The sequence below is a fragment of the Pteropus alecto genome, unplaced genomic scaffold (assembly GCF_000325575.1).
Source record: "Pteropus alecto unplaced genomic scaffold, ASM32557v1 scaffold33, whole genome shotgun sequence".
NCBI classification, from domain to species: domain Eukaryota; kingdom Metazoa; phylum Chordata; class Mammalia; order Chiroptera; family Pteropodidae; genus Pteropus; species Pteropus alecto.
The window spans coordinates 9,931,027-9,957,617 of record NW_006435762.1 but is presented as its reverse complement, the minus strand read 5'-3'; the positions used below and the strand labels follow the sequence as shown (position 1 = coordinate 9,957,617).

The window sequence follows — 26,591 nt, the reverse complement described above, 5'->3', positions numbered from 1 at the left end:
AAAGAATAAAAAGAATAAAGGAAGAGTAAGATATAAGACCAAAAAAAAAAAAAAAAAGACTTGTAGATGGCAGGCATGAATGTGTATATATATATATATATGTTATACACATAGATTTCTGTGAATTTTTTTGCTGTTAATGTCTGTGGACTATATCACTTCATAAAGACCAGCTCTTGAGATAAGGCAAGAAAATTTTAAAGGAACAAATTAATTTCCAAAAAACAAAGGAGAGGAGAGGGTTTGCCAATGTAGTTCAGCAATTCATTCCAAAATCCTGTTCAAGAAAGTACTTATATAGAGTATATATACTTATATAGAGTATCTCCTCTAGTTTGAAAATTATTCTAGGAACAAGATACTTCTTTAGTCAGAGGCATACAGACTATAAGAATCCTATGGTATTAAACATGTTGATAAAAATGACTTAATGTTACTAAAGTTTAGATCATTTAAAAGCAGTTCTCATAATTAAATATTAGACAACTGAAAACCACCAGGATTGTGGCTAATTATACATATGACCAAATGGCAACCTCATTACCACATTAATTTACTAGTTAAACTTTTGCTTTCTATGGGTTCAGCTAATTGTCTATTTAATTGTTGTTTATAAAACTTCATGAAATCAATAAGCATATAACTTGAATAATACTGTACAGTTTGAATCTTAGTTTTTTAAGACTTAAAAATATGGCCAAATGTAGTTTTAGGGAATTTGCATCACTAAAAACATTGCAGTTATCTGATGTCAATTTTTTTTTTTTTTTAACTTTAAAGAAACAAATATGTGCCTCAACAGGTTTATTTGAAGACTGATTACTTCATAAAGACTAGTTTTTAGAGATCTGGCAAGAATATTTAAAAGGCATATATTCTTTTCTAAAACAAATGGTGACATGCCATTGTGGTTCACCAAATCATCCCAAAAACCGGCTCAAGAAAGCACTTGCTACCATGAGCTAGGTCCCTCCCTAGCTCATATTTTTATAGCTATGATTCCATGGTTAAACAGACCATACTGAGTTCCATCTTCATACAGGCAAAGATTTCAACTACATGAGATAGTAGCAGGTAGTTCTTATAATTTAGACTCAGCTGAACTAATACTACATGATGATAGCGGTAGACTCCTAGACGTGATGGATGTAGGTGCTTCTGAAATATGGGGTAAGCAATTTTAAAATTAACCTATTAAAAGAAAAACAGATCTTGACTTCTTCAAGTATTGTGCCCCCTCCCCTAAATACTGTGCCAATTATTACCTGATCTTCTGAGGTCTTAGATTTAATAATAAAGACTTTATATACTTTAAAAGTGAAAACCTTCATGGAAATTTATGCTTTGGTTACCAGTGAATGTCACACATTTAAAATTATAACAGTTGAATACTTGTGACTTATCTGGAACAGATTAGTTAAAAGTCTCCCAAATGAGCCCATCATCATTTTAACACCAGAATCTTTAGGGTGTGAGTCAGGCTAAAAAATTTTTAAATTATTGTGTTCAGCTTCTAGTTTCCTTTTTGCCATTGTGGAAAACAAAATTTTAAACTTTTTCCCACCTCCTATAAGAATTTTTGAGACACACAAGCTAAACCATCTTTCTTCTGAGAAAGGGTAGCACAATGAATAAAACTGTTATTTTAGATTAAGCAGAACGTAAAATGCATTTCATATTTACTAGTTTTTCTTCCATTGTTAGAGGAGTTGCCTTAAATTCAGTACTATATTTAAAAACATTGGTTACCTTAGGTACTCATGAAAATGGTTTGTAGCTGAATGTCTAAGCACTGTGTTTTAAAAAGTAATTTATTAATCACAGATGGTACACCTTGTATTTAGCAAATTTGTTCAGTTAATAAAACTTCCTTTTTTTCTTAAATCCAATTACTGATCCTGTAACAATTATGATGAGTGCAGCACTATGAAAAAACCAGTGGTTTTGTCAAGTGTTCAATGTGCCCGACAAAATCTTACATCATACAGTATTTTTCTTAATTAACAGAACTTCAATGGTTTACCTGGTAGATATTTCAAGCCTTTGTCTTTTAAACAATGGTGCTCTATCCTATTCTTTTCAAAGAAGCATCTGAACACTTGCATTTCCATATTCTTATCCAAAGGCACCAATATCTAAATAGGTTTTTAAAGTTGATAAAGTTTTTCTTCAACCAGAAAGATAAACATTTCTACATAGTTGTGGCCAATAGACTCAATGTCGGTAGTATGACTACGGGAAAGGTGAACCTACTAAATTAAAGCTCTTAAAAAAACTTTCAACCAAACGAATGATGGATTTGTACCATGACTTAACAGTATTCTTGGATATTTCTTGCAGTGATTCATTCCTTTACTTGTACAGTAGTTCTGTGAAATATTGCTGTGAATTCATATTGTATCAATAAAGTGCTTTAACCAGATTCCATGTAGCATGTTTTAAGTCAATTAGACTGTATCATTAAAGTCCCAGAACTAAACTCCAAGCTCAGTATTTTATACTCAGCCCTAGTTCCTTTATCTAAACATAAGGCCATGAGCTGCTGGAGCAAGGAAGAGATTGGAGTGCTCCTGACCTATCCTTTAAGAGTAAACTCACATTGTACTAAAGTGTCACAGATTTTCATTAAAAATCAAAATTAAGTCATTCTTTCCCTGGAGCTCACTTAGGATCATTTAGTTTCCTTCTGTGTAGTCTTTAAATAAACAACTCTATTGCTTATAGTACTGATTACAGCTTTTACTCTCATCATCACAACTTTGGGGGAGGAAGAATGAGTAAACTTTCAACATTAGGCCAGGTGTACTAAACAAGTAAATGCAACCAAAAGAAGAGCCAGTCTACTCATGGTAGCTTATACACTTCCTGTAAAAATTAAAAGTAAAACTGACTAAATGCCAATATAAATGCTACATTTATTGACTATCAGGCAAACAAGTTTTATTTTCACCTTGCAAGCTTGCATATTTATAAAAATGTAATTCTGTAAAAAGTCTGAGGTTATACAAAGTTTATAAATCTGCAAACACATAGTGAACAATAACTACATCAGCTGTAAATTACATAATTTCTGTAGAACTCACAGGCTTGTAGGTACACTTACCTTCAGGCATAAGGGCTGAGTTTCACTATTTTAGTGTTCCATTTCCAGTATTTATACATTTTCAAACTTGATCAGGTAGAGCCGTATTCAAACCAGTGATGGAAAATTTACTACAAACTATACCAGAACCACAATTCCAAGTCCCCAAACTCTAGCATGCATCGGGATGACCCAGAAGACTTGTTACAACATGGATTGCTGGTCCTCAAACCTAGTGTTTGATTCAGTAGGTCTGGGGTGGTACCTAAGAATGTGCATTTCTTAAAAGTTTACAACCAATACTGTAGATTCAGGGACCAAACTTTAAGAACCACTGTAGTATACTAATGAGGTGATACCAAACCATTATGCTGTTTCAAAAGTTCAAGTACTTCCTATAAAGATTAAGGCCTTGAACTTGTAACAAATTAGCAGTAAGCAGTCTTGGGCATCAGTTTTTTATGTTGCAGTTTGTTACCTGATCCCACTTGTTAGTGGCTTTTACCATCTTTTGGTTATAAAGCAATAATAAAACCTATAAGTTAATATTTATTTGGATTTGACACTGCATCCTAGTATCTGATATAAAAACATTTTTGAGAGGCTTCTATGGCCTAAATAATGTTACATTCTACTTAAAATATCTTAAAAAATAGTGTTGCACCTGCTGTGAAAAGACAGAATAGCATCCAGGAGCCTTAAAGGCACAGAAAAGTACTGAGTATTAAAATGAAAAAGAACCTGAAATGTTATCCCTCCCACAGAAAAAAACAAGAATATACTTGGTCAGAGCACTGTGTCCTTTGTGACTGTGCATTTCTAATAAGCATCTAGGTGATGCTGATTTGGTTGTCTTCAAGACTACATTTTGCATAGCAAAGCCCTAGAATATTGTTTTTTAATGTTTCCATATAAGTTTCAATTAGTTTTTAACACCAATACACACAATACTGGAATCCATAAACATTTCACTAAGCTAAAAAATACAGTGATAATTTTTAACCATGCCCTGGCAAATTCACACAAAAAGAAGTCAAGTCACCCTGGGAGGACAATCCAGCAGTATCCTCAGCCAACCTTCTGAAGAACAGTTTGTAGATGACTATACCCAACCAAAATGCAGACCTCTTATATCTCTGGCGATTTTTATCACTTCAAACGTTACTCCTAAAACTGAGATACAAAGCTTTCCTTACTGTAGTCATAGCTGAAGCTGAAAATGCTTCTTTAAAAACAGATCAGGAAGCTATTTAGATCTAGAAACTTTCAGTAGAGACTAGAATAACAAACCTTAATAGTGCTTTACATTGGTTTTAATGGGAATAAAAGGAGTAAAAACCATGTATTTATTAGTGGTTTACATACCTGCCAGAATGGCAAAAGTGACTGTAATTTGCATAAATAATACACTCAAGAACATTCCACATTCCCTCTTGGTGGCTAGAGCAACGCAATTTATAGAACAAAGAAGTGATTATTCCCATTAAAGTAGGCATCAAAAATTAGTTTTCAGAAAGATGAAAGGAGCATTCTCTAACTCCTGGATACCAGGAAGCAGAGTTTTTCAGAGTTAAAAACGAAGAAAGCCCTAATTAAGAGCAAGGACCCACCCCTCAGGGGTCACATAGTTGGTTCTATTGCTTTTAACTAATTCATTATTTTAACGCATCAAACAACTTAGCCTTTTCTTTACTCAAAGTTAAAACCAAAGAGATATTATAACACTCTTCAGAAATGCAAACACCCTGAGATAGATCATTACCAGAATCTATACGAGAATTTGCTACTTAGGTACAGTGAATATAATTCATATTTAAAGTCATTTCATAAAAATAGTAACTGTCCCAAATCATCCAAGTTCCACTTTCTCCTATGATGATCACCAAAGCAAACTCTATGGTTAGGATTCTTCTTCATTGCTTGAATGTAGAAACTGCTTAGTAAAATTCTCCAGCTCGTTTTTAAGTTGAACAGCTTTATTTCTAATTTAAAAAAATGAACAAAACAATCTAATTATTATAAAGAACAATGAGGAAAAAATGCATTTCATACAATCTTGAAAAACCACCAGCCAAGTAATGCTACATTTATCTAAATTCAGATTATAACAACTCTTTTTAGAGTACTTACTATATATGCTACTATAGCTTTACAATAAACAGACTCTAATGTCTAGAACATAAAAGAATGAAAAGCATAGAAGGCACTGGAGTCCTATCACCTTATGTGGGACTTATAGCCTAAGTCATGTACAGTCATAACTGTCCTTGAATTTCCTTTAAGTCAAGCATAAAGTATAGAATAAGGTTTTATATATGTATACAAGTAGCTTTTTACTGGACATTGGACTAGTGGACAAGTAGCTTTTTACCCTATCACCTTATGTGGGACTTATAGCCTAAGTCATGTACAGTCATAACTGTCCTTGAATTTCCTTTAAGTCAAGCATAAAGTATAGAATAAGGTTTTATATATGTATACAAGTAGCTGACAGATGTCAAAGGCCCATGGCATACCAATAAAATCAAACTTGAATCATACTTGATGCAGGCAAATGTCCATAATAAGAGAGGACAACAAACTAAAACTGACAGAGGAACACAGATTTGTGTGTCCCTTTTTCATACTATGGTACACACACACAGTTGCATGAGCTTCTTCCTTTTTTCTTGGTCTTGTTCTGTTATTGAGTGCATATGCTTGAGATCATGTAAGTTAAATGTACATATGAACTCCACTGTATATTTATTCAGGCAACTCTCCTGAAGTACTAGGTAAATTAAATTTTATCGGAATGGCTGAGCCTAAAATATAAACACTAGAGATTGCAAATTTTACGGTATTTCTTATTTAAACTTTTCCTTAGAAAATTAGAAAAAAGATGAATTAGCAGATTATTCAAGTGAGTCCAGCCAAAATCAGAAAGCTACATAAGTATAAATAACCTGTTTTATCATATATGTTTACTGTAATAAGATGAAACCATTTAAAATCCTACGTAGGTTTAGAGACTCATGGACATGGACATTGGACTAGTGGTTACCAGAGGGAAGCGGGGAGGGAGGAGAGGGAAAAAACTAAAAAATAAAATGTTAAAAATTAAAAGAAAAAAAAAGGTAAAAAATAAAATAAAATCCTACGTAAGTTAAAAAAAAACACACAAAAAAACTTCTACTGGATATAGTTTCACCAAATTTCAAAGGCTGTATTTGGGATGATCTACCTTATAATAGGAGCAATGGAATTCACTTGGCTGTGTGCATGAAAGCAGGCTAGGATCTAACAGACAGGTAGTCATTTTAAGAGATTCCAAAACTAAGGTACAATGAGAATGTAACTGCTGATCAGATTTAGGCACCATGGAAAGATATACTATCACAGTTGTTTTAAATACATGTCCCAAAATTCAGGTCACAAGGATAATCTCTCCAATTTTCAGACATTGCAAACTGCTCTTATGTAGGCAACTGTATGTAGCAATGTATCTTGGTATGTAGCAGCAAGGATTAAATGATACTTAGTGATTGTCTCAGACTCATGAACCAGCAAATAGGTAATAAAGCTGAAAGTTAAGAACTGCCAAGAAGTATAGATATGGTGATACTTTTGGTCTTGTCCTCAAAAGCTAAATTTATTTATACCTCAAAGAATCTATGATAAATCATATTAAACCAGAATTCCACATTATAGTAGGATATTTTGCTTACCTTTGCTGTTTCAAATTTAAGCATCCCCAATAGTCCTCAATGAGAATGGAAGTTATGGGTCTTGGATATATACAGGACTAAAAACTCTTAATTACAGAACTTGTGCTTTCAGAAAGGACTAATATAGCTTAACAGTTGTAAGTTTAGATATAAAAAACTCCTTTTACTTCAGATTTATCTTGTTAAAATTAGCTTTCACTGAAGTTGCAAAACTATGGAAATATGGGAAATTATAATTTAGCCAACATAGAAAGCTAAAAGTTTTAACACAAATGCTATAGTGATTTTACATAATTATATTTGAGTAATGAGAACAATAAATGTTTATATTATTGAGAAAAAATGGTTCAAATACCTTAAAAGCTTTGAATTTTTCTGTATGTCTTCCAATTGATCTATCTCTTTGGAAAATCTAGCAATTTCTTCTTCTAGATGTCTTTGTGTAATATCAACTTGTTGGCAGAGGCGAGCAAAAGTGGTTGCCATTTCCCTAAAAATAAAAGACAATTTTATCAGCAGTCATGAATGTCTTTCAAAATGAATAGGCTTTATTTTAAGCTTATATAAAAAGGAGATCACAAGTTTAAAAAATACTTAAAACATAAGGTATCAAAGCATAAGAAGTACTAAGAATGGTAAGAGAAGTTGGAATAGCACTTGTAAGCGTAATATGACCGTCGGTTTAATTTCATCTGTCCTCAAAACCAATGCTCAACAGGCTATATTACCTCTGCTACATGGTTGTGAATATGAATAAGCTATAAAAAGGCAAAAGATGGATATATTTCTTCAGAAGCACAATAAGCTTTACTCCTGTCTCCTTCCCATAAAAATAATTACTGAGAAAGGGAAAGAAAATTTCATGAACTCCCATGACAGGCAAAAATCTTTAAATCATAGCAACATTTAACCATGTTTCTAAACCAAAGGGTTATATTTATTTTGTGTCCTAGTTAATAGGTTTGCTTTGGCAAACATTATGTTCATATTCTGCAACTAGGAGCATGCCCAGTAGGTGTATATCTCTGGAATATGATTGACTGACTCATTTTTTTCTGCAACTATTCTGTTCATCTTCATCTTTGCCCTGGTCTTTTTCCTCACCATTTTCTCCACATCCCATCAATTACCAACATTTGACAAAGCATATTTTATTAACGTAGTATTTAGCTAATATTATTTTACCTGAGTAATTAGTTAAGGTTGCCTCCATTAGAGTGTGGAGCCCTCTAAGGAAGAGAATTAAGTCATCTTTAACTTTTTATTTACCATAACCTCTAGCAAAGTTGTTATTACATGGTAGGCAATTAATAAACGTTTGATGATGAGATGAATAGAAAGCTTCATTAATTTTGTTTTTATGTATGAGACCATCAGCTGATTTGTGTTAGAGGTCTAAGTATCTTCCTTAGAAGAAAGCTCTTCCTTAGTATAAAATTAAAACTATTATATAAAACAGGAGTTCAATAAATATTTGGTGAATGAATGAATGAACTAATTCAGTGGTCTCAAATACACGCTCTCATTGTTTCTATTCTCAGTAGCTGTTAGAACATGCTTTCATCTTTTGTCTGAAAACAGTATAATCTCTCTGCAAATTCTTGTCTCCTTAATCTAAACCATTCTATACACACCATACCACCGTAAAATTATTTGTTAAAGCTAAATAATAATGCTATCACTCCCAGGAGTCCTAATTATTCAACCCCGTCTTAATGTTTACACTCGAATGTATCCCCCTTATATACACGCCTTTCACCAAAATTCTCTCATGTTTCTGAACACATTCCTTTTCCTCTACCCTCTTGCCTTTGGTTTGGGCTGTTTTCTCTGCCTAGATCTTATTGTGCCCATTCCACCCCTCCTCCAGGAAACCTTTATTGATCCACTAGCCTTTAACATATCAGATTCTAGAGTCTCACATAGTGAGAGGCTCTCATATTATCTATCTTTTCGCCTTTTATTATAATTATGCACATTATTTCTTCAATTAAACTACAATCATCTTTAGCTCAGTGAACTTTTTAACTCGCTTCTCAGTAGCATCTAAATACAGAATATTATGCACTGACTCTACTGAAGTTCTATATATTTTTACTAAATCAATGAAACAAATACTTAAGATATATAAAAGAAGACACTTGGTAGACCCAGGTGTTTATGATAACAAAATGTGTTCACATTGTGATAATACTTTGAGCTATACTCTTATTTGTGCATTTTCTGCATGTAATATCATACTTCAATGAACTTTTTCTTTTAAACCAAAGATAAAGTGTTCAACTCACTGTTGTACTTGATGGCTGCAGTTTGCACTCGTGAAACTCACAATCATCTGCAGTTTTTCAGTTGCATAGTTCACAAACTGCTGTTTAAAGGCTCTCTCTTTGGCACGGGTAGTCCAGGTCAGCCTTTCATAAAGATACAAAGCTCCATACATACTTAATGAAACAGATATGAGTTTCCAGCCTACCGTTTTCCAAATCTGTAACATAAATTTGCAACTTATTTTGAGAAAGAAAAACACCACTAGGGAGATTATATTAAGAGGCATCAGTTCCCTACAAATCTTTGAGTCAGATCCATTTTTTAAAAATGTATATTCCTTCTCTATGAAAATCTGAAGTTATTAGAAACCAAACAAGCTGAAAATGAATGGCATATAAATATCAGACAAGAACTCTGATAATGTGCCAGACATTTGGTAAGTTGATTCAATGTATCTCAAAAGAGGGAGGTTAATTTCTTTTAGGTCAGAGGTTTTAAAAACCAAAATATGTAAATCTATGCTGTTAATGATGGGAAATTTTATTTAACAGATAAGAACTACTACTAGAAGTAATCATTAATATTTTAAGGCAGATCCTTTTGGTAGTCAAAGAAAGCTACATAAGGAACTTGGATCATTCTTGTTACTCCAATGTACAAATATTATTTGTGTGCTGTGATGGGAAAATAGTCAGAAAGCATTGTTTTAAGGACTAGCTAATTGGTGGTGTTTCTTTTCTAAAGATGGATTTTTAAAAAATTTAGATTGTGGTAATCATTTCACAGTATATACATATATGTATCTAATCATTATGTTGTATACCTAAAATACAATGTCATATAGGTAAATTATATTTAAATTTAAAAGTATGTAAACAAATATTCTTAAAAATTTAAGAGTAGGCTTATGAACTCTTCTTCATTCATTAATTTTAACCTACAACTTTGTCATTTTGTAGATCTTGCAAATAGAAATATACCTTTCTCTTTGTGATCTAGCAGACAGCTTTGCAAAAATTTCAAATTTCATTATACTAAAAAGTACTGCTTCTTACCACTCCTCCAACAACGATGATGCCCACAGATGTTCTAGATGTAAGAGAGGCTAATCCTGTTATTAAGGTAACCATGAGTTCTTCCTGTGATGCATTATCTGGCATTGCTGGATTGGTGGGAGCAGTGGGAGTAGAAGCTAAAGATCTGGGGAGCTAATAAGGTTGGGAAAAAATGATCATTACAGTTAAACAACCACAAATGAAATAGTTATGTTTACAAAATTCTATTGCATTTCTTTTAAAATTATAGTAGTAAATCAATGAAAAGAATGACTCCAATTAATTAGTATACCATAAATATATGAAGAAAATAGAAATGCAATGAAACATTTTCTATGAAACTATTTTCTATGACTGATATCGTAAAGAATAATGAATTTTCATAATATACAATGAGTCTACCAGTAACAGTAGGCCCACAATTCTCAAAAGAAATTAAAACTATATTTAAAAAAATTTCTCACACCAGAAACACGATCCTTTAAAAAAAAATTGGACTTCAAAATTAAACTTTTACACTTAAAAATACATAAGAAAATTAAAAGACAAGCTACAGATTAGAAAAACACATTTGGAAGCCACATATCCAATAAAGGACTCATATCTAGAATATATAAAGAACTCCTACAAGTCAATAAGAAGCCAAATAACCCAAATAAAAATTGAACAAATGGTATGAATAGACAGAACAGCTAAAAGCCATGAAAAGATGTTCAGAATCAGTAGTCATTTAGGAAATACAATCAAAACTACAATGAGGTAACACTTCGCGTCCACTAGAATAAAACAGACAGACAATAACAAGTCTGGATGAGAATGCTGAGAAACAGAACCTTAACACATTGCTAGTGCAGCCGCAATGGAAAAGTTTGGTAGTTCTTCAGAAAGTTAAACATGGAATTGCCATATGGTTCAGCAATTTCACCCCTAGGTATATACTCAAGACAACCACATAAACAAAATAAAAAAAGAGAATTTCAACTGGTAGAATCAAAGACACATATCTGTGTAGTAGTACAGCAATAAACATCTTAAAACCCTTAAGACAAAAAAAATAAAAAGCCTTAAGACAAAAAAAATAAAACAAAAAAACCAATACCTGAAAGATAGGTTCTGATAAGCCTAGAAGCACCCTCTGAGCATTCGTAGGCCCCAAGAAACGATGGACAAGGGAAGACCAGCCCAAGGAAAAACGAAATACAATATCCTCTTGAAAATCTGAACATAACTTGTGGCAATTCAGGTCATAGCTGAGATCAAATTTCTTGCAAGGAACCAGTGTATGTAGTTTATTCTGTATACCAGCTGGAAGTAATGGCTTCAAATTTTCTAGAAAGAACAAAATTACGACATTTATTTTAAGAAACGATAGTAAATACTGTTTTACACTGTATAAAATATCTAAAGGAAAATAAATCACATGCACTTGTAGCCATAAATATTACCAATAATTTCTTGCTGGGATTGAAGCATTGAAGTGTTGACTTCATTGGTGCATCTATCAGCCAAATTCCTTCCCATACCATCTTCTATGTGCTTATTTAACTCCTGTTAAAAACAATAAATGTCCACATTTTTTCTCTAAAATATTAAGCAGATTTTATAAAAACTTTAAAAATGTAGTTAAGTACTAAAATGACCTTATTCTAAAAGGATAACTTTGCTGTGCACCTTATATACAAGATAATTTACATTTATTACAAAAGTACACAAGAGATGTTAACAGTTCTATCACGTACTGATTGCAATAAAGACACTTAAATGGCCAAACCCTACATAAGAGTGAAGAATACGGTGAGGAAATTATGTGAATAAATTCTAACTACAATTTAACTTACATTTTTATATACTTTCAATACACTTGGAGTAGGATGAAACTCAGAACAAAATTCATCAACCAAAACAGAGAGTCGACAAATTTCATCTGTCATTGCACAGGAAACCTGAAAATACAAAAATAATCAAGAGTAAAAAAATTAAATAAGATTATCAACCACTCAAAAAATCAAATTGAAAAAACTTAAAATATTCCTTTAAGGCAATAAGGGTAATGTTTTTAGCATTATTAAAAGTATTTCCATTCTGTCTTCTAATCATTAAGTTACTTTTACCTACCTTATTTGCCACCTCCTCTGTAACCTCTCTGATTTTTTTCTTAACATCCAGTGTTAAAAGGTTCATTTGGTTTCGGATAAAGTCCAGTCTATCAATTTGGTCTTCCCTCTCTTCCATTGAATAAACCCTATTATAGTATGAAAAGTAATTAACATTCAGGTACCTTAAAATTCCAAAACAATTAAGCAAGGGCAGTCAATTATGTGTTAAACCATCTGTTAGCATGATACAAGAAAAAAAATCTCATTTCAACATCAAAAAGGATTCAAATATTTCACTTAGAGATGACTGGATATGAACTACTTTGTTTCTCTGCCCATGTGACACTTGAGTCCTACAAAGGATTAATAAGGATTCTAAGTCTCCAAACACTTCATAGATATTAATAGAAATCAATATTAACTCTACTTAATAAACAAGGGCCAGCAAATGGCATCCTGCAAGCCAAATCCAGCCATTTGCTAGTGTTTTTTTCAAAAGTTTTATTAGAATATAGCTGTGCTCATTCATTTATCTATTGTCTAGATAGCTGCTTTTGCTCTAAAACGCAGAATTGAGTAGTTGCCAGAGAAAGTACGGCCCACAAGGCTACAATATTTTCTATCTGGACATTACAGAAAATTTGTCGACCTGTGGATGATATAGGGGAAAAAAAGGCCTGCGATCCTTTTAAGATCATCTCTAATTAAGTGTTCCCAAGACATTCTGATGATACAAACTGTCCCCAAATCGCATCTTTGTACCATGATTAGTCCAATGTCCTATATTTTAAAAAATCAATAATAAGGTCAATCCAGCAGACCAAATACTTACTTTGGCTAGTGTAATAAAGCAATTGAGCTGAAAGGGACATAAATGACAACACAATCTCATTATACAGAAATAATGCACAAGGCTGAGATCAGACTGGGTTCTTGCTGTTTTGTTTTATAGTCTGGAAATTCTCTAATTTTGCAGATAATACATTCTTGCAAAAGTGTTGAAATTAGGCAATAGACTTAGATATGAGCTAAGTTTTGTTCCCAGCAATATCAAATACACATTCAAAATTCTCAATTATATGTCATCTTGAACTTAATCTTTAATGTTTTAAATCTTTCTTTTGTTTTGCTTAAGCCCAATAAAGGTTCAATTGAGTCTTAAGATTATGTTTGACACATCTAATAACATCCTGATCTTTGTTTCAAGTGTACTAAGGTTGTAAGAATTACTCTTTTCTTCAATAGTGTTGACACTTCCATGGACTCATTCCTATCTTTATAAAGTAATAAATGAATAAAATGGCACAGTATAGTATGACATATAGGGTAGTGCTTACCAAATTGACTTTCTGGCTGGCAGGTATACTCACCTTGTTTATTTACCAGCTGATAAAAACCACAACTGGCATAAAAAATGATTTTAAGGTATGAATACATAAAATATAGCTCCTAAGTTCAATGTAAAAAAGAGCGTCATCTGTTTTGGACTTTAAAAAATTCAACTTGAAGAAATGGTTCTTCCACTGCTTTAAAAATATTTTAAAGCCATTAAACATTTTAAAACCACAACTCATAAACAATAATACCAAGATCCAGGGATTGTAAATGATGTGTTCAAGGTTGTGGAATAAATATTTAGTTTAAAATATTCACTTAAAAACATGCAAGTAGGCATCAGTTAAACCCACAAGGTTGATTTTAGTAGGAAAAGTATTTATAAAACTTAAAAGCTTAGTTTAAGGAATTCATATGGACAGTTACATTTTTATTTTGCAATAAAATGAATTCATACCTTTTCTCTGCTGCTGCCACGTTTACTGAATCCATTATGTTTTTCACAGTATCTAGTATCTGTTTAGCTCTGATAGTGTGCTGTTCAAACTTTGTTTTCACTGCTGACTGCGAGATACACTCCTGCGAGGGGCCCAAGCCATAACACATTACTGTAATTCCATCCCAATATTTTTAGGAATTTAAACACAAAAACTTGCTGTTTATAACTTTAACCAAAACAGAAATAAAGATAGAAAATAAATGCATGATAAACACAACTTAAAATTGCAAAGGTTAAAAAAATTACAAAGATTCAAAAGTAAAAGGGCTTTAAAACAGCAAGTTCATATCTTTGTGTAATTTTACACAGTAATGTGCAATGGTTTTTAACTATATTAAAAAATAAACAGGGTACTACTTACAATGTTAGAAAAAGTTTTTCCTTTAGAATTACTAATTTTATTTGTATTGTCTTTAATCTACTTCTAATCTATCTTGATTTTCTCATACTTACAATAATCTATATAGTTTTTAATTGAGTTATGAATTAAATTCTACCATATTAAAATTAGTTGAATATCATTCACATAGGTTATTAAAAAGGACTTTTACAGATTAAAACCTGAACAATTTGAAAACTACTCTTTAACAAGTAACAACCTAAGTAATATTTTTAATTGTTTTTGGAAAAATACCTACAGCTATTTCAAAAATAATCCTGTTATTGTCATTGGTCTATAGTGTGTGTATACAAGTCCCAATGATACCTTATCTCGTTTGTTTCATTTTCAAGCTAAATGCTGCTCATCATGTTAATAGCTGTACAAATCAGTTTGTTTCATGACCAAAGTCTTTTTAAATAGAAGAGAATATAACAGAGTGCATCACATATAGTGATAGATATTTATTCTGCAAAATTTTGGCTTCAATTTCAATATATGTGCATATTCTTTTTTATTTAAAATATTTATGGTGAGTCATCATTGAATGTTTGCAAAATTATTAAATTAAAATCAGCCTTTCATTTTTACCTCATAGAAATTGACATAACATTGAAAACTACAAGTATTTACAGAGGAATACTATCTAGTCTTTGAATAATCAAAGAATGTTGATCTGGGTTACAACATCAAAAACTATAATAGATGTTTTGTAAGAGGCCATGCTTATGTTCTATGACAAACTTTTAAAATGTAGAGATATACCCCAACTCCAATATTTCTTTGGATTCAACTTCTTGAATCTCTTTATACATATAACTAGTACAAAATTGTGGTCATTACTTCCTATAGTAATTACTATCCTTCATTAAAATAAATAGCTTTCAGGTTTTAGAGGGTATTCACTTCAAACTCTAGTCCTATACTTACTATCTCGAATTCAGTATGTAACACATTCATCCAATGCACTATTTATAACCTAGGCCTAGGCTTCGTGTCTCTAAAATGATTATTTGTTCACTTCATTAAGATAGAAAAGACTTTTAAAATCTTTTTTGCCATTTTAACTTCTCTTTTCAGTATTTTGTTCAAGGTATAGAACACAAAACAAATTGTTATTTAGCTATAGAGCTCATGAGGTTAATTCATTTAGTTAACAGTTTATAAAGCCTTATCTCAGAGACCATTACTTGTTTCCATTGCATAGCCTCACTTTTGCTTGTGGTTAAGCTCATTTATACATCACTGCACATCACAAATCCTGAGGAGATTTGTGGTAGGAAGTTACAGCATTCCTGTTCTGTACATGCCAAAGCAAAACCCACTAACACCTACACAATATTAAACATTGTGTAATAAGTGTAAACTGCTTATTTTTTAAACAATTAAAACAAAACGTAAGTTTTACTTTAAATATCCGTTTCATAAACTGCTAAATTAACCTCCATAAACAATTATAACAAAAGCATAAAAATATTTAAAAAAAAAAAAGGTTAAAAGAAATTCTGTTCCTCGATGAAGTAGATCTAGATCTCAGCAATGAAGACCCCAAATTTGTAGATAACAGCACAGTATTAGAGCTAGACTAGACAGGAAAAAAAGAAGATCTCCAAAAGTTATTAGGCAATATAAAAATTACTCCTTCATTCAAAAATATACAAGATGAGTAAGTATAAAGAATAGGCAATCTTGTTCTAATTAAAAAGTATCCACACTGATGTTCTCACTGATCAGAAAAACATCGAGTCAACCTGAAAAAGAAATACTTTATTCTGAAATGTTTGGGAAATGCTAATTTAAAGCTTCTTTATTGAAGTATTTCTCAGAGTCCTCAATCGACATAATATGCTTATAAATCTCCATGGGGAATATACATAGTGTGCAGCTGTTCCAAGACTTATTTTATCAGGTACTCTAATTTTCCGAGGAAAAGTTTAAAATACTACACCAAACCAATTTCAATGCCATTTTGTCAAGGTATGTTGTAGACTGTTTTACAACTTATTAAAGATACGTTGTAACAATAACTATATCTCAATTAAGATAGTTTTCTGATTTTATAATAACATCTAAAGAAACCAGCTGGTAATTAATCATACATAGCTACACATATGTAAATATTAATATTTATGTGTAATTAAAATGTAAAATGTTGTCAAGACCCCTTGATAACAGATCCCAAACATTCAATAACATAACATTCACCATTCTCAACTTACACTAAATGTTAACATTCAGCCTCATTTGTTTACCTTTCCTTCTCTTACACTCCATTCAGATAAATGTCTCTATATATATATACATATATTTTTACACAACCAAAACTATTAAAAATAGTTAATAGCCAAATATTAAAGCAAAGAAATTTAGATTTCTAAATGGCATTTAGAATATACACCTGTCCAAACAGAGATTGAAAACAAGAAAACATATTAATAGAATCAATGATTTTCTTGATTGATTTTACCTGATTTAATTTCCAAGCCTTGTTTAACTCAGTATTCTACATGTTCATTAATATTTAGCTCCTTTGAACCAAATGAATCTCAAAGAAGTCCATGGCAAAAATCAGACAGTTTTGATAAAAACAAGGTTGGTACAGTTTTTCTTTTCACAAAAATCATCACATAAGACTATAAAAAAAGGGAATTCTAAAAATGAAGAGAAAGTTGTGTATAAAGGCTATATCTGGTGATCACAATGCAAAGAATCCAAGAAACAACTAAAAGTTGATGAAAAGAATTAAAACATCTGAATTTTAACTCCTGCATTTTAATAAGAAATTCCAAAAGCTATAATTAAAAACAAACAATGAAAACTAAACTGGATACTGAAATCCATGGAATATAGTCCAAAATATAGTCCAAAGCTACAAAGACAATTTCATAGCCCTAACGTCTTCCTTAAAGAACAAAAAGCAAACCACAATTTCATTTAAAACGCTTTGGACATCCAGACAAAATTCTTGGCCTATTTGATCATTTCTTCAGGTAAATTCATATAATTTCTGGCTGATTCTCATTTTAGATCTATAATAGTTTCTATTAAACAAATAGTTCAAATTGTTTTTTTAATTTCTTTTTTTTAGATTTTTAATCCCCCCCCACACACACACACTTCCACCCCTGACCTATGGATCTCTGAAGACGGGGCGTCTCTTCCCACGAGCTCACAGCACAAAACCAGGGCCTGGCGTGCCCGGAGCCTGGCGTGCCCGGGGTATGGACTGTGGCTCCACTGGGGCTCAAACCCAGGGCCTTCTGCATGTAAAGCGGACGTGCTAACCACTACTCTATGGAACCACATCACATTTCAAATTTTAAATCCTGACATTTTCCATGAGTTTATTTAAAAGTTCTTGCTCATAAACAGTTTTTTTTCTGTATGTAATTTTTAGATCCCCAAATGGACTTTCTGATTAAAAAAAAAGTAAACTCCCAATTTTCTCCTACAAACATTAAAAAGAACAGTTCCCAAGTCTGCATGATTATTACAATCACTTGGAAAGCTTTGAATTTATACAGATTTCTAGGTCCATCCTAGTGCAACCAGGATAGGTCAGGAATCTGCAGATCTCTAAAGTATCTCATGCGATTCTCAAGATCAGCCAGGTTTGGGAACCAGCACTCTATAGTACATTTTTTATTCTTCTCATTCCCACCTCTTCAAGGAGATATGCTGGGAAAGCAAAAACTGTACCAGAAACCAATATGAAAAAGATACAAATGTATAATGGAAGAGTATATGATCTGGTAGCAGAAATTGATGACAAACAAGAAAGGAAAGACAAGAGAAGGAAATGGAGAAAAGAAGGAAAGGAAGGAAGAAAAGGTCAGTAAGTAAGGAAGGACAAGGGAAACAGAACAGATCCTCTCCCCAATATTTTCCCTATGGATAAAATAACTGATAAGAGTGAGGAGAGCATCAAATCTCTTGTGAAAGCTAAAGAAAGAAAATAAACAGATAACAATGGTCTTTAGGTAACTAGGACTTCATGTATCCTATAGCCTAGCTTGAGAAGATATTTGTTGATATTCCAGGAGCCTCTGAATAATCAGATCTCACCAAGATAGTTGGTATTGGATTTTTCTTCCTTAAACTCTTTGTCTTCATCTACCTAATAATCTGCTTCTCATCAAATTAAAGATGGGGGATAGTGAACAAATGTTTAATTAAAAAAATTCTGCCCAGTACATTTAACATTCATGTCCTTACTATAAAGGCAGTTACTGCTTTTAAGGAAGAATAAGTACAAATGGAAGTTTTTAAGTTCTGCAGTTTTTGTGTTCATTTGTGGGTGAAAAGGATATATAATCTAAGCAGAGATAAATAGGGCTAAATAAGAGTTTAGATGTCTTTTATTATCTGTGTCTTTTAACACCTAAAGAACTTTTGAGTCAAATGCAGGATGAATTTTAATGTCTCTGAATAAAACTACACCAAAACATAAAGAAGTATCCTCCCTCCCCAATGCTGCACACACATTAGCTTTTCACGTGCCTCAGTAATTCCTATCACATTCCTAAGGTACAGGATCTGTATCTTAGTTATTTTTGTATTCATTCACATGTTCAGGACATTTGACATAAAGTGTGGAGAATTAACAAGCAACAACAGTTTAGAAATGTAATAAACTTCCATCAAATGACATTAACTATGTTCTATACCTGTCTATAAATACTATGGTACAAAAGAAAAAATGATCTTCACTATGCTCTTTCTATTCCATACCAATAGCCATTACGTTTGTTTAATCTTGCCTCAAATTACTGACTATAGAGAAGTTCCCTCAATGTAAAACACAAGCAATATTAGAAAGTGTTTCTCATTGAAATACAAATACATAAGGAAAATGATCAAGAAAGAAATTACAATCTTTAATTCTCATTTCTTACGGATCATCCATTTTGCAGGGAATTCTTTTCTTCGAACCTTCCTTGCTTCACTTGTTGTGTAACTACACTAAATAACAGTAAAGTTATTGACAAAGAAAAATTATGAAAATAGAACATTATGATCACTCTCCAACCAACGTTAGGGTCTTACATTAGCCGATACATTCACAAAATTCCTACCTCAAAGATTTGTTCAAAATTCTGAAACTCTTGTAATCTTGCCTGAAATCCTTCCGCAAGTGCCCCACCTGTAATAGTCAGGTGAAGATTAAAAAACCCAATACATAACAAGGTGGGATTTCTAGCATACTGTTTTTATAACCTACACTTGTATTTTAAAAGGAAATCTATAATGAATACATACCACCTTCTGGCATCCCCTGTGCTTTGTGCATTCTAGCATTAAGAACTTCCTTTGCGGAAACAAAGAAGATACGATTTCGTGCTTCCGAAGGATCTACAACTCTGAGCTCCTCCACCAAGAAATGTAGGCATCTTTCCATGTGCTGTCTGCGTACCTAGAGAAAAACAGGGTATTAAAACAATTTTAATAATTAAACAAAAATAACAGCTACAGGCCTATGCTAAACTCCATTTATAGTGATATCATAGCAATAGTTCCCATATACTTAACAAATCCTAATTATAATTCTAATAAAGTTTGATACTTAGTGAAAGGAAATCTGTCTCTTAATTTAAATGATTCTCCCTTTGAACATTTACTTTAAAATTCTGATGGACCATCAAATTCTATGCAACCATTATGAAACATATCATAGACAAATATTAGTACTTAATGGCATGGGAAGAAGTTGCTAATTCTGTATTAAGGATGTACATGATTACATAACAAAAAAGAAATGTGTATATATTTATGTAAATTAATAGGTGGCATGCAGGCCAACACTCACAAGAATGGGTAGCATTTTAATTCCTTCCTTATATTTTTCTTATTTTCCAAATTTTCTACAATGAGGCTTTTAATACTTTCGAAATTAGGAAATAAGTGCTACAATAAATTTGCTACAATGAAGCTATTATTTATTTTGAAATCAGGACATAAAGAGTATATTTCTTTTCTTAAAAACGCTGGGAATTAAAGTTGAAGAGAATGCATTAGCTAGGGGTTAGAGTTGTAATGTTAGGTTTACGGTTAGCACTGGGTGTTAGAATTAGGACTAAGGGCTAAAATTAGGGTTATGTATTATGGCTATGATAAGAAATCTCATAAATTAAGTATTATGGCTATGATAAGAAATCTCTATGTTAACACTTAGTAAAATTAAGCTAAATAAGAATGGGGAAGAACCACCTGTGGATGACCTTTCCTAATTCTCTGATGATTAAATGAATTACCAATTTGAAAGAGTATGATTATAAAATGAGAGTCAATAATAGCAGAATATAAAGCTTCACATTAAGCAAAATTCTAATTTTGGGTGTGGGGGGAACAATGAAAGCAAATAAACTAACATGTGAACAGTGATAGGATAGTGTGAATTTTCATTTTTTATGTTTTCTAATTCTTTAAAATACCAGATACCATTATTAAAATCATAAAATGTAGTATATCAAGCAAATAAAATATTATTTATAGACAAAGTGTCAGATACACTATTCTTTCTAAAAAGAAGTTTCTAAAACTACCAGCATGACCAAAATGAAAAACAATAATACCAAGTGTTGGTTAGAATACAAATCACTTGAAACTCTCATTCAGCTGGTGGAAGCATAAACTGGTACAAGCACTTTAAAAAATTCTTAGGCTATGTTTACTAAAACAGCATATTCTTAACCTGTAATTCAGCAATTCTACTCCTAAACATATGCCTATAGATTACTGATCCCTGCAGTATTGACATTTTGAGTTAGATAAATCTTTGGAGGGGCGGGTATTCTGTGATATAGGATGTTTACCATTATCCCTAGCCTCTACCCATTAGATGACAGAAGCACATTCCATCAATTGTGACAACAAGAATGTCTTCAGACATGGCCAAATATTCTCTGGGGTCGAAAGTGTCTAACCCCTCACACTGAGAACCACTGGTATATACCCAGCAGAAATATATACTATGTGCACTAAAAAGACTTATATAAGAATATGCACAGCACCATTATTCATAATAACTAAATACAGGAAATTTACCCATATGCCCATCACTAACAATATGAATCAATCAATTGTAGTTAATCACAGGATGAAATACTGTACAGCAATGAGAATGAACTTTAACTATGTAAAACAGTATGGATGTAGATCGCAAATGTAATGTTGGGCAAAGGAAACATGGTACAAAAAGTAAATATGATATGATTCCACTACATAAAGTTGAATAACTGAAAAAATTAACCTAAGGTGTAAGAAGACATGATAAGTGGTTATCCCTGGGAGGGAGAACAGAGAATGGAGAGAGCAGGTGGATCCTGGGATGCTGGGAATGTTCTGCTTTTTGATGTGGATCCTGATAAAGGTGTGTTAAATTAGTAAAATTCACTGAGCTGGACAATTATGATTTGTACACTTTTTGTTATACTTCAATAAAAAATTAAAACAAACAAAAATGAAGTGTCAAGAACTAAAATGAATAAATAGTACTTTTATAATACAATTTTCCTTCAAAGTAGCTTAATATTCATCTCTACCCCATACTGACTTTAGATTCTATAATTATATTCTTTTCTCAAGTAAGACAATAGCTGCTTACAATGTTCTGGTCTATAGGTAGTTTTCTCAGATAACAATGTACATGACTATATTTCAAAACTTAAGGGAAAAAAATAACTTACATCTTCCATATATTCTGGCTCTGATGCAGAGGCATCCCAACGATTATTCAGAATGAAAATATTAGGCTTGGAAAGTCGCTCATTTACCTTGTGAAAAAAGTGTTTTTCCTGAAAAACATCAAACGCCCAACAGTATGTTCATATTTAAAAGCTATTTTTTTTGTATTTTTATATATAACTGAAGCTTTATTTAAAAATTTGAACCATTTAGATAACAGTGATTAATACCCATTGATAAGGTATCTCAAAGCACTCTGACATTAAACTTTTCAAAGAGGAGAAAATAAAAATACAAGGGAAAAGTAAAGAGTTTCCTGCTCCTGCCATGAATCTTTTTTTGAAATTCAATTTAAAGAATATTTCACCATCTCTGCTAAATGCAGGATATAAAAGGAACTGCTAGATGTGACAGTCTATATTTTCAAAAAGCTACCTCTAATCTTTTTTAAGATTTAGACTAAGTAAATTAATAATAATCTAAGACACACATCCTAATAAACAACAGAGAAAGGTATATGCCATAAATACTATAAATAAATGCTGGAACTATTCGAAGGAAGGAGACACCATATCTAGTTGAAATTATGAAAAGCTCCATAAATAAGGAAGTGGTGACAAAGATGGGCTTGAAAGTAGTGATAATAAGGTTTTCTGAAAAGATAAAAAGTTAAGAGGGGGGAATTGTGGGCAAAGAACAGCATAAACAAAGGCACCAAAGTCAGAATATATCAAAATTTATCTAACACCCAAATAATGGAGTTATTCTAACACAGATTTTAAATATTTATCTATTATATCATCAGGTTATGAAAACAACTGTCAGTGTTGTTGCAGGAGCCTGGTCTAGATATAGATTGGGCCACTGGGCCATATAAACTCTAATAACACAGCGACCAGATAGTACACAAATGGCCGGATACCACTTCTCAAAAGAGAAGTCTTGCTGGCAACACCTAAGTTATAGTGGTATCCACCCATTTGAATGCTTTGGATGAATAACAATTTTTAAAAGTCATAGTTTTAGATATTAGATTATCTAAAATCTGGAGGGTTTAATTGGAATGAGTCTGGCTATAGACATTCCAGATAAATAGTCTTCTAAGTTTGATAGCAGTTTAGAGTTTAGACAGGTAAAGCTGGAGAAAGTTGACAAAACTCAAAACAGAAAACGCTTGCCTGCCAGAAGGGATGTGAGGTGGTTAGTGTTTAAACGTTATTCAAGAGACTTAAGTCAGCATCCTAACAATTTTGGTGCCCACTCCTGAAACAGGTAAATAACCACAGTAAACGTTAACAGAACAGATGTATTTTTGAACTCCAAAATTCACTAGAAGCTATTGCCATCAAATCCTGGGGACACTCGAGACCAAAACCAGCCCCTCCACTCCCATGGAACCACAAACTCCCTCATTTACCCTTGATATTAGAAATTCTTCCTGATCTAAGGTTTGGATTTCCCTCACTTTTCCTACCACTCAAACAATATAACATGATTAAATCTTACCGTGTTCATTAGTGTTGATTCGGAGTTTGCAACCAAAACAAAGACATCAGCATCTAAGCAAAACGTATCAATCCAGCTATCCAGCTCTGTAGTGACATCTGTACCTGGACTAATGGAAATGAAATAAAAATTACGTTTTTTAAAAAGAAAATGTGGATTATAGAAAGACAACTTTTCAAACTTTTATAAACTGTTTAAAGTCTAAAGGACAGAATTTTTACCAATCATCAGTATGAAGCCTAGGAGATTTACTTTCTCACCTATAAGAGAGCAGCTGTGGTAAGTTGAGGGTATATGCTTTATATAATTCTATATATTTATTCTGCTGATAAGAACCTATCCAGTTGACAGCAAATGCTAAAAAAATTTATTTACTAAAGACAAATAACCTCATGTTTTTAAGGAAACAAATAACATGGTTGATATTTTAATCTTTAAAATTTTTATGCTTTGGAAGACTAAAAAATAAGTACAAAACACCCAAACTAGGCTAATACATAATCAAAATGAAGGTACAAGCAGCTATGTCCAGCAGTACAGCTCAGAGAAGACTAAGTGTTTATAAGCATAAGTAATGAAAAATAAAACATCACCTGCTAGACATAACCTTAATATACAATTTTTACTATTAAAATTATAGTGCAACTATCTATAGGTTGGCCTGATGTATCCTGTGACAAGTTGGCAAACTGACAGGTTGGTGTCATGGATACAACCTGGCCATGAAATAAAGCAAAATTAATTTGCTATTATTACTACATTTAAACCAAATAGTTTTATTTCACAAGCAGTTTCTCTCAACTGAGCTATTTCTGATTACTTGAAACAATCTCCAATTAAATGGAGAGCCCATCAACAAAAACAAAATGGTTTCCCATAGGACACTGAAATTTTAACTAAAGAAAACAGAACACATTAAAATTTAAAAAAACTCTGTTTAACTGCCTTTTTTGGTTAATGACATTGCTTAACAGGTATACATTATCATTTTATTAAGTATCAGTGTAGTAGGATGATTTAAAATATATATAATAAATGCAGATTAATCAGAAGAGTTGGGGAAAAAAATCGAAGAGTACTCGATTAATTCTTGAACAATGCAAAGCTATAAGAATTGGCCAGCAAAGTTATTTTGGGAAACTCACTCTCAAGAATGAATTCATTCCTACTTTAAAAAATTAACTATTTAGAATTATTTATCTAGGTATCTAGAATTAGAAAATCTCTAAGGTCCAGTCACTTACACAAACTACAAAGTTAGTCTAGGTAAACAAACAAACAAAAAAAAGTGGCCATTCTCAAAATTTCTTTTAATAGAAAAAAATTGGCACTCTTATAATATCATTAAAATACAAAAACCAATATCTTATTTGTTGGTTAACAATCTTGCAAATGAGAGCAAAGCAGCAATTGAACATTTAAAATCTTAATGTGCATACTAAATGCAAGCAGCATTATTCTATTAAATATACCTTCATAGGAGAAAATGCAATTCATATGTAATTTTACCTGTCCACTAAAACCAGATCATCTCTCAAGAGGGCACATTTTGCCTTTGGCCAAAACACATGCACGAGAGAGCCAGCTTTCAAGTCTTTGTCCATATGAAGGGCATGGGCCAGCTGATTAACTGTCTAAAGCATGAGGAAGAGAAAAAAACAAAACTTTACTTGTAATAAAATTAAATAAAAATTTTAAATACTAGATTGGTACAATATTTATTTTTGCAAAACATACAAAAAGTAGAACTTCAAATAATTTGAAATAAAACCACCTGAGAAATCTTTAAAGATTTAAACTCTGAGTTTTAAAATTACCGAGTAGGAAAAAATATTGGTACATTTTACACAGTTTACTCATACAAATTCTGCAAAAATAGGGCTATAAACATTCTAAATGCCCCTCAAAATAAAACTGTGGCAATAGAGTCTTATGCAATCCTTGAAATTGATATTTTATGTAGGAAAAGAAATTTATAATATATCAAGAGAAAAAAAAAGCAAATCAGAAAATAGCACGATATAAAATGATTTTGTTTCAAAAATATGAAGAAACACAAATTTAACTTTATACCAAAGTAATTCCACTGGTTTTGGGAAGTGGTTTTGAGAGCTTTTCTTTTTGTCTATTTGTACTTTCTGACTCTTCTAAAAAGAACGTGCATTGCTTAGTAAAAAAAAAAAAAAGAACAGAAGAATCATCATTAATCAAGGAAAAGGCATCAGCACGCATACCCTCTACGGTTCATCTGTGGTCTGTATCAAATTTTAAAGAGAAATATCTATTTTCAGATGAGCACGATAGTCCTGGATCAGGGTTGAAATAAATCTCCATAGTGACAATGTTAGGTAGTTTTTTTCTTTTCTGCTTGCTTTCATAAACCTTTTGATAGAATTATAAACCTGTACTAAAATCTTGTTGCCTCACCTATAAAATTAAGATAATTAAATTAAACTATCTGACCGAACTGTGGTAAGGTTTCAGTTATTGCAAGTATTTAGAACTGTGCCTGGTACATACCAAGTATCCAATAAAGTACTAGCTATTATTGTTGCATTTCTTTTACTAAGTAAACTATTAGAGCACAAGACTCAAAATCTATTTACACCTTTAAGTAAACAAATTTAAATTTTGGAGTAGAGGAGTGAAGTAAAAGGGCAAGAAGGAAGAGGACTGAAAGTACAGAGCACCAATCAGAAAAAATGAATGATTTCTTTAAAAATATCATAGCACACTTAACTTTGAGGATCTAAAGCACAGGTCGAATTCTGATTTGCTAAAAATCTTGATTACATAATACGTGATTTCTTCATTTGTATGGGTTAAAAGTTTGAAAAATATTTTCATATACACCATCTTATTTATTCCCCACTACTGATCTGAAAAGTATTACACAGATCATTACCTGATCTAGAAACAGTAAACTCACAACACAAAAACCAGACCCATGAATTCACCTACATTTTACCAAAAACTAAAAT

The 26,591-nt window shown here is 32.0% G+C and overlaps 1 protein-coding gene across 3 annotated transcripts in view; it reads right to left on the bottom strand.

The window, feature by feature from the left end:
- Positions 1–2,895: 2,895 nt before the first annotated feature.
- Positions 2,896–26,591, bottom strand: part of MFN1 (mitofusin 1) — a 29,639-nt gene continuing 5,943 nt past the window's right edge. For all 3 annotated transcript variants that reach the window (XM_006910856.3, XM_015588544.2, XM_015588545.2), the window contains exons 5-18: positions 25,120–25,244; positions 23,611–23,719; positions 22,107–22,214; positions 19,681–19,834; positions 19,497–19,564; positions 14,001–14,122; positions 12,228–12,354; positions 11,951–12,055; positions 11,558–11,660; positions 11,212–11,441; positions 10,113–10,265; positions 9,078–9,274; positions 7,145–7,279; positions 2,896–5,064 (exon numbers count right to left, since the gene is read on the bottom strand). In XM_006910856.3, the coding sequence (XP_006910918.1) occupies positions 4,983–5,064; positions 7,145–7,279; positions 9,078–9,274; positions 10,113–10,265; positions 11,212–11,441; positions 11,558–11,660; positions 11,951–12,055; positions 12,228–12,354; positions 14,001–14,122; positions 19,497–19,564; positions 19,681–19,834; positions 22,107–22,214; positions 23,611–23,719; positions 25,120–25,244 (1,818 nt within the window). In that variant the 3' untranslated portion in view covers positions 2,896–4,982. The remainder of the gene's footprint in view (positions 5,065–7,144; positions 7,280–9,077; positions 9,275–10,112; positions 10,266–11,211; positions 11,442–11,557; positions 11,661–11,950; positions 12,056–12,227; positions 12,355–14,000; positions 14,123–19,496; positions 19,565–19,680; positions 19,835–22,106; positions 22,215–23,610; positions 23,720–25,119; positions 25,245–26,591) is intronic.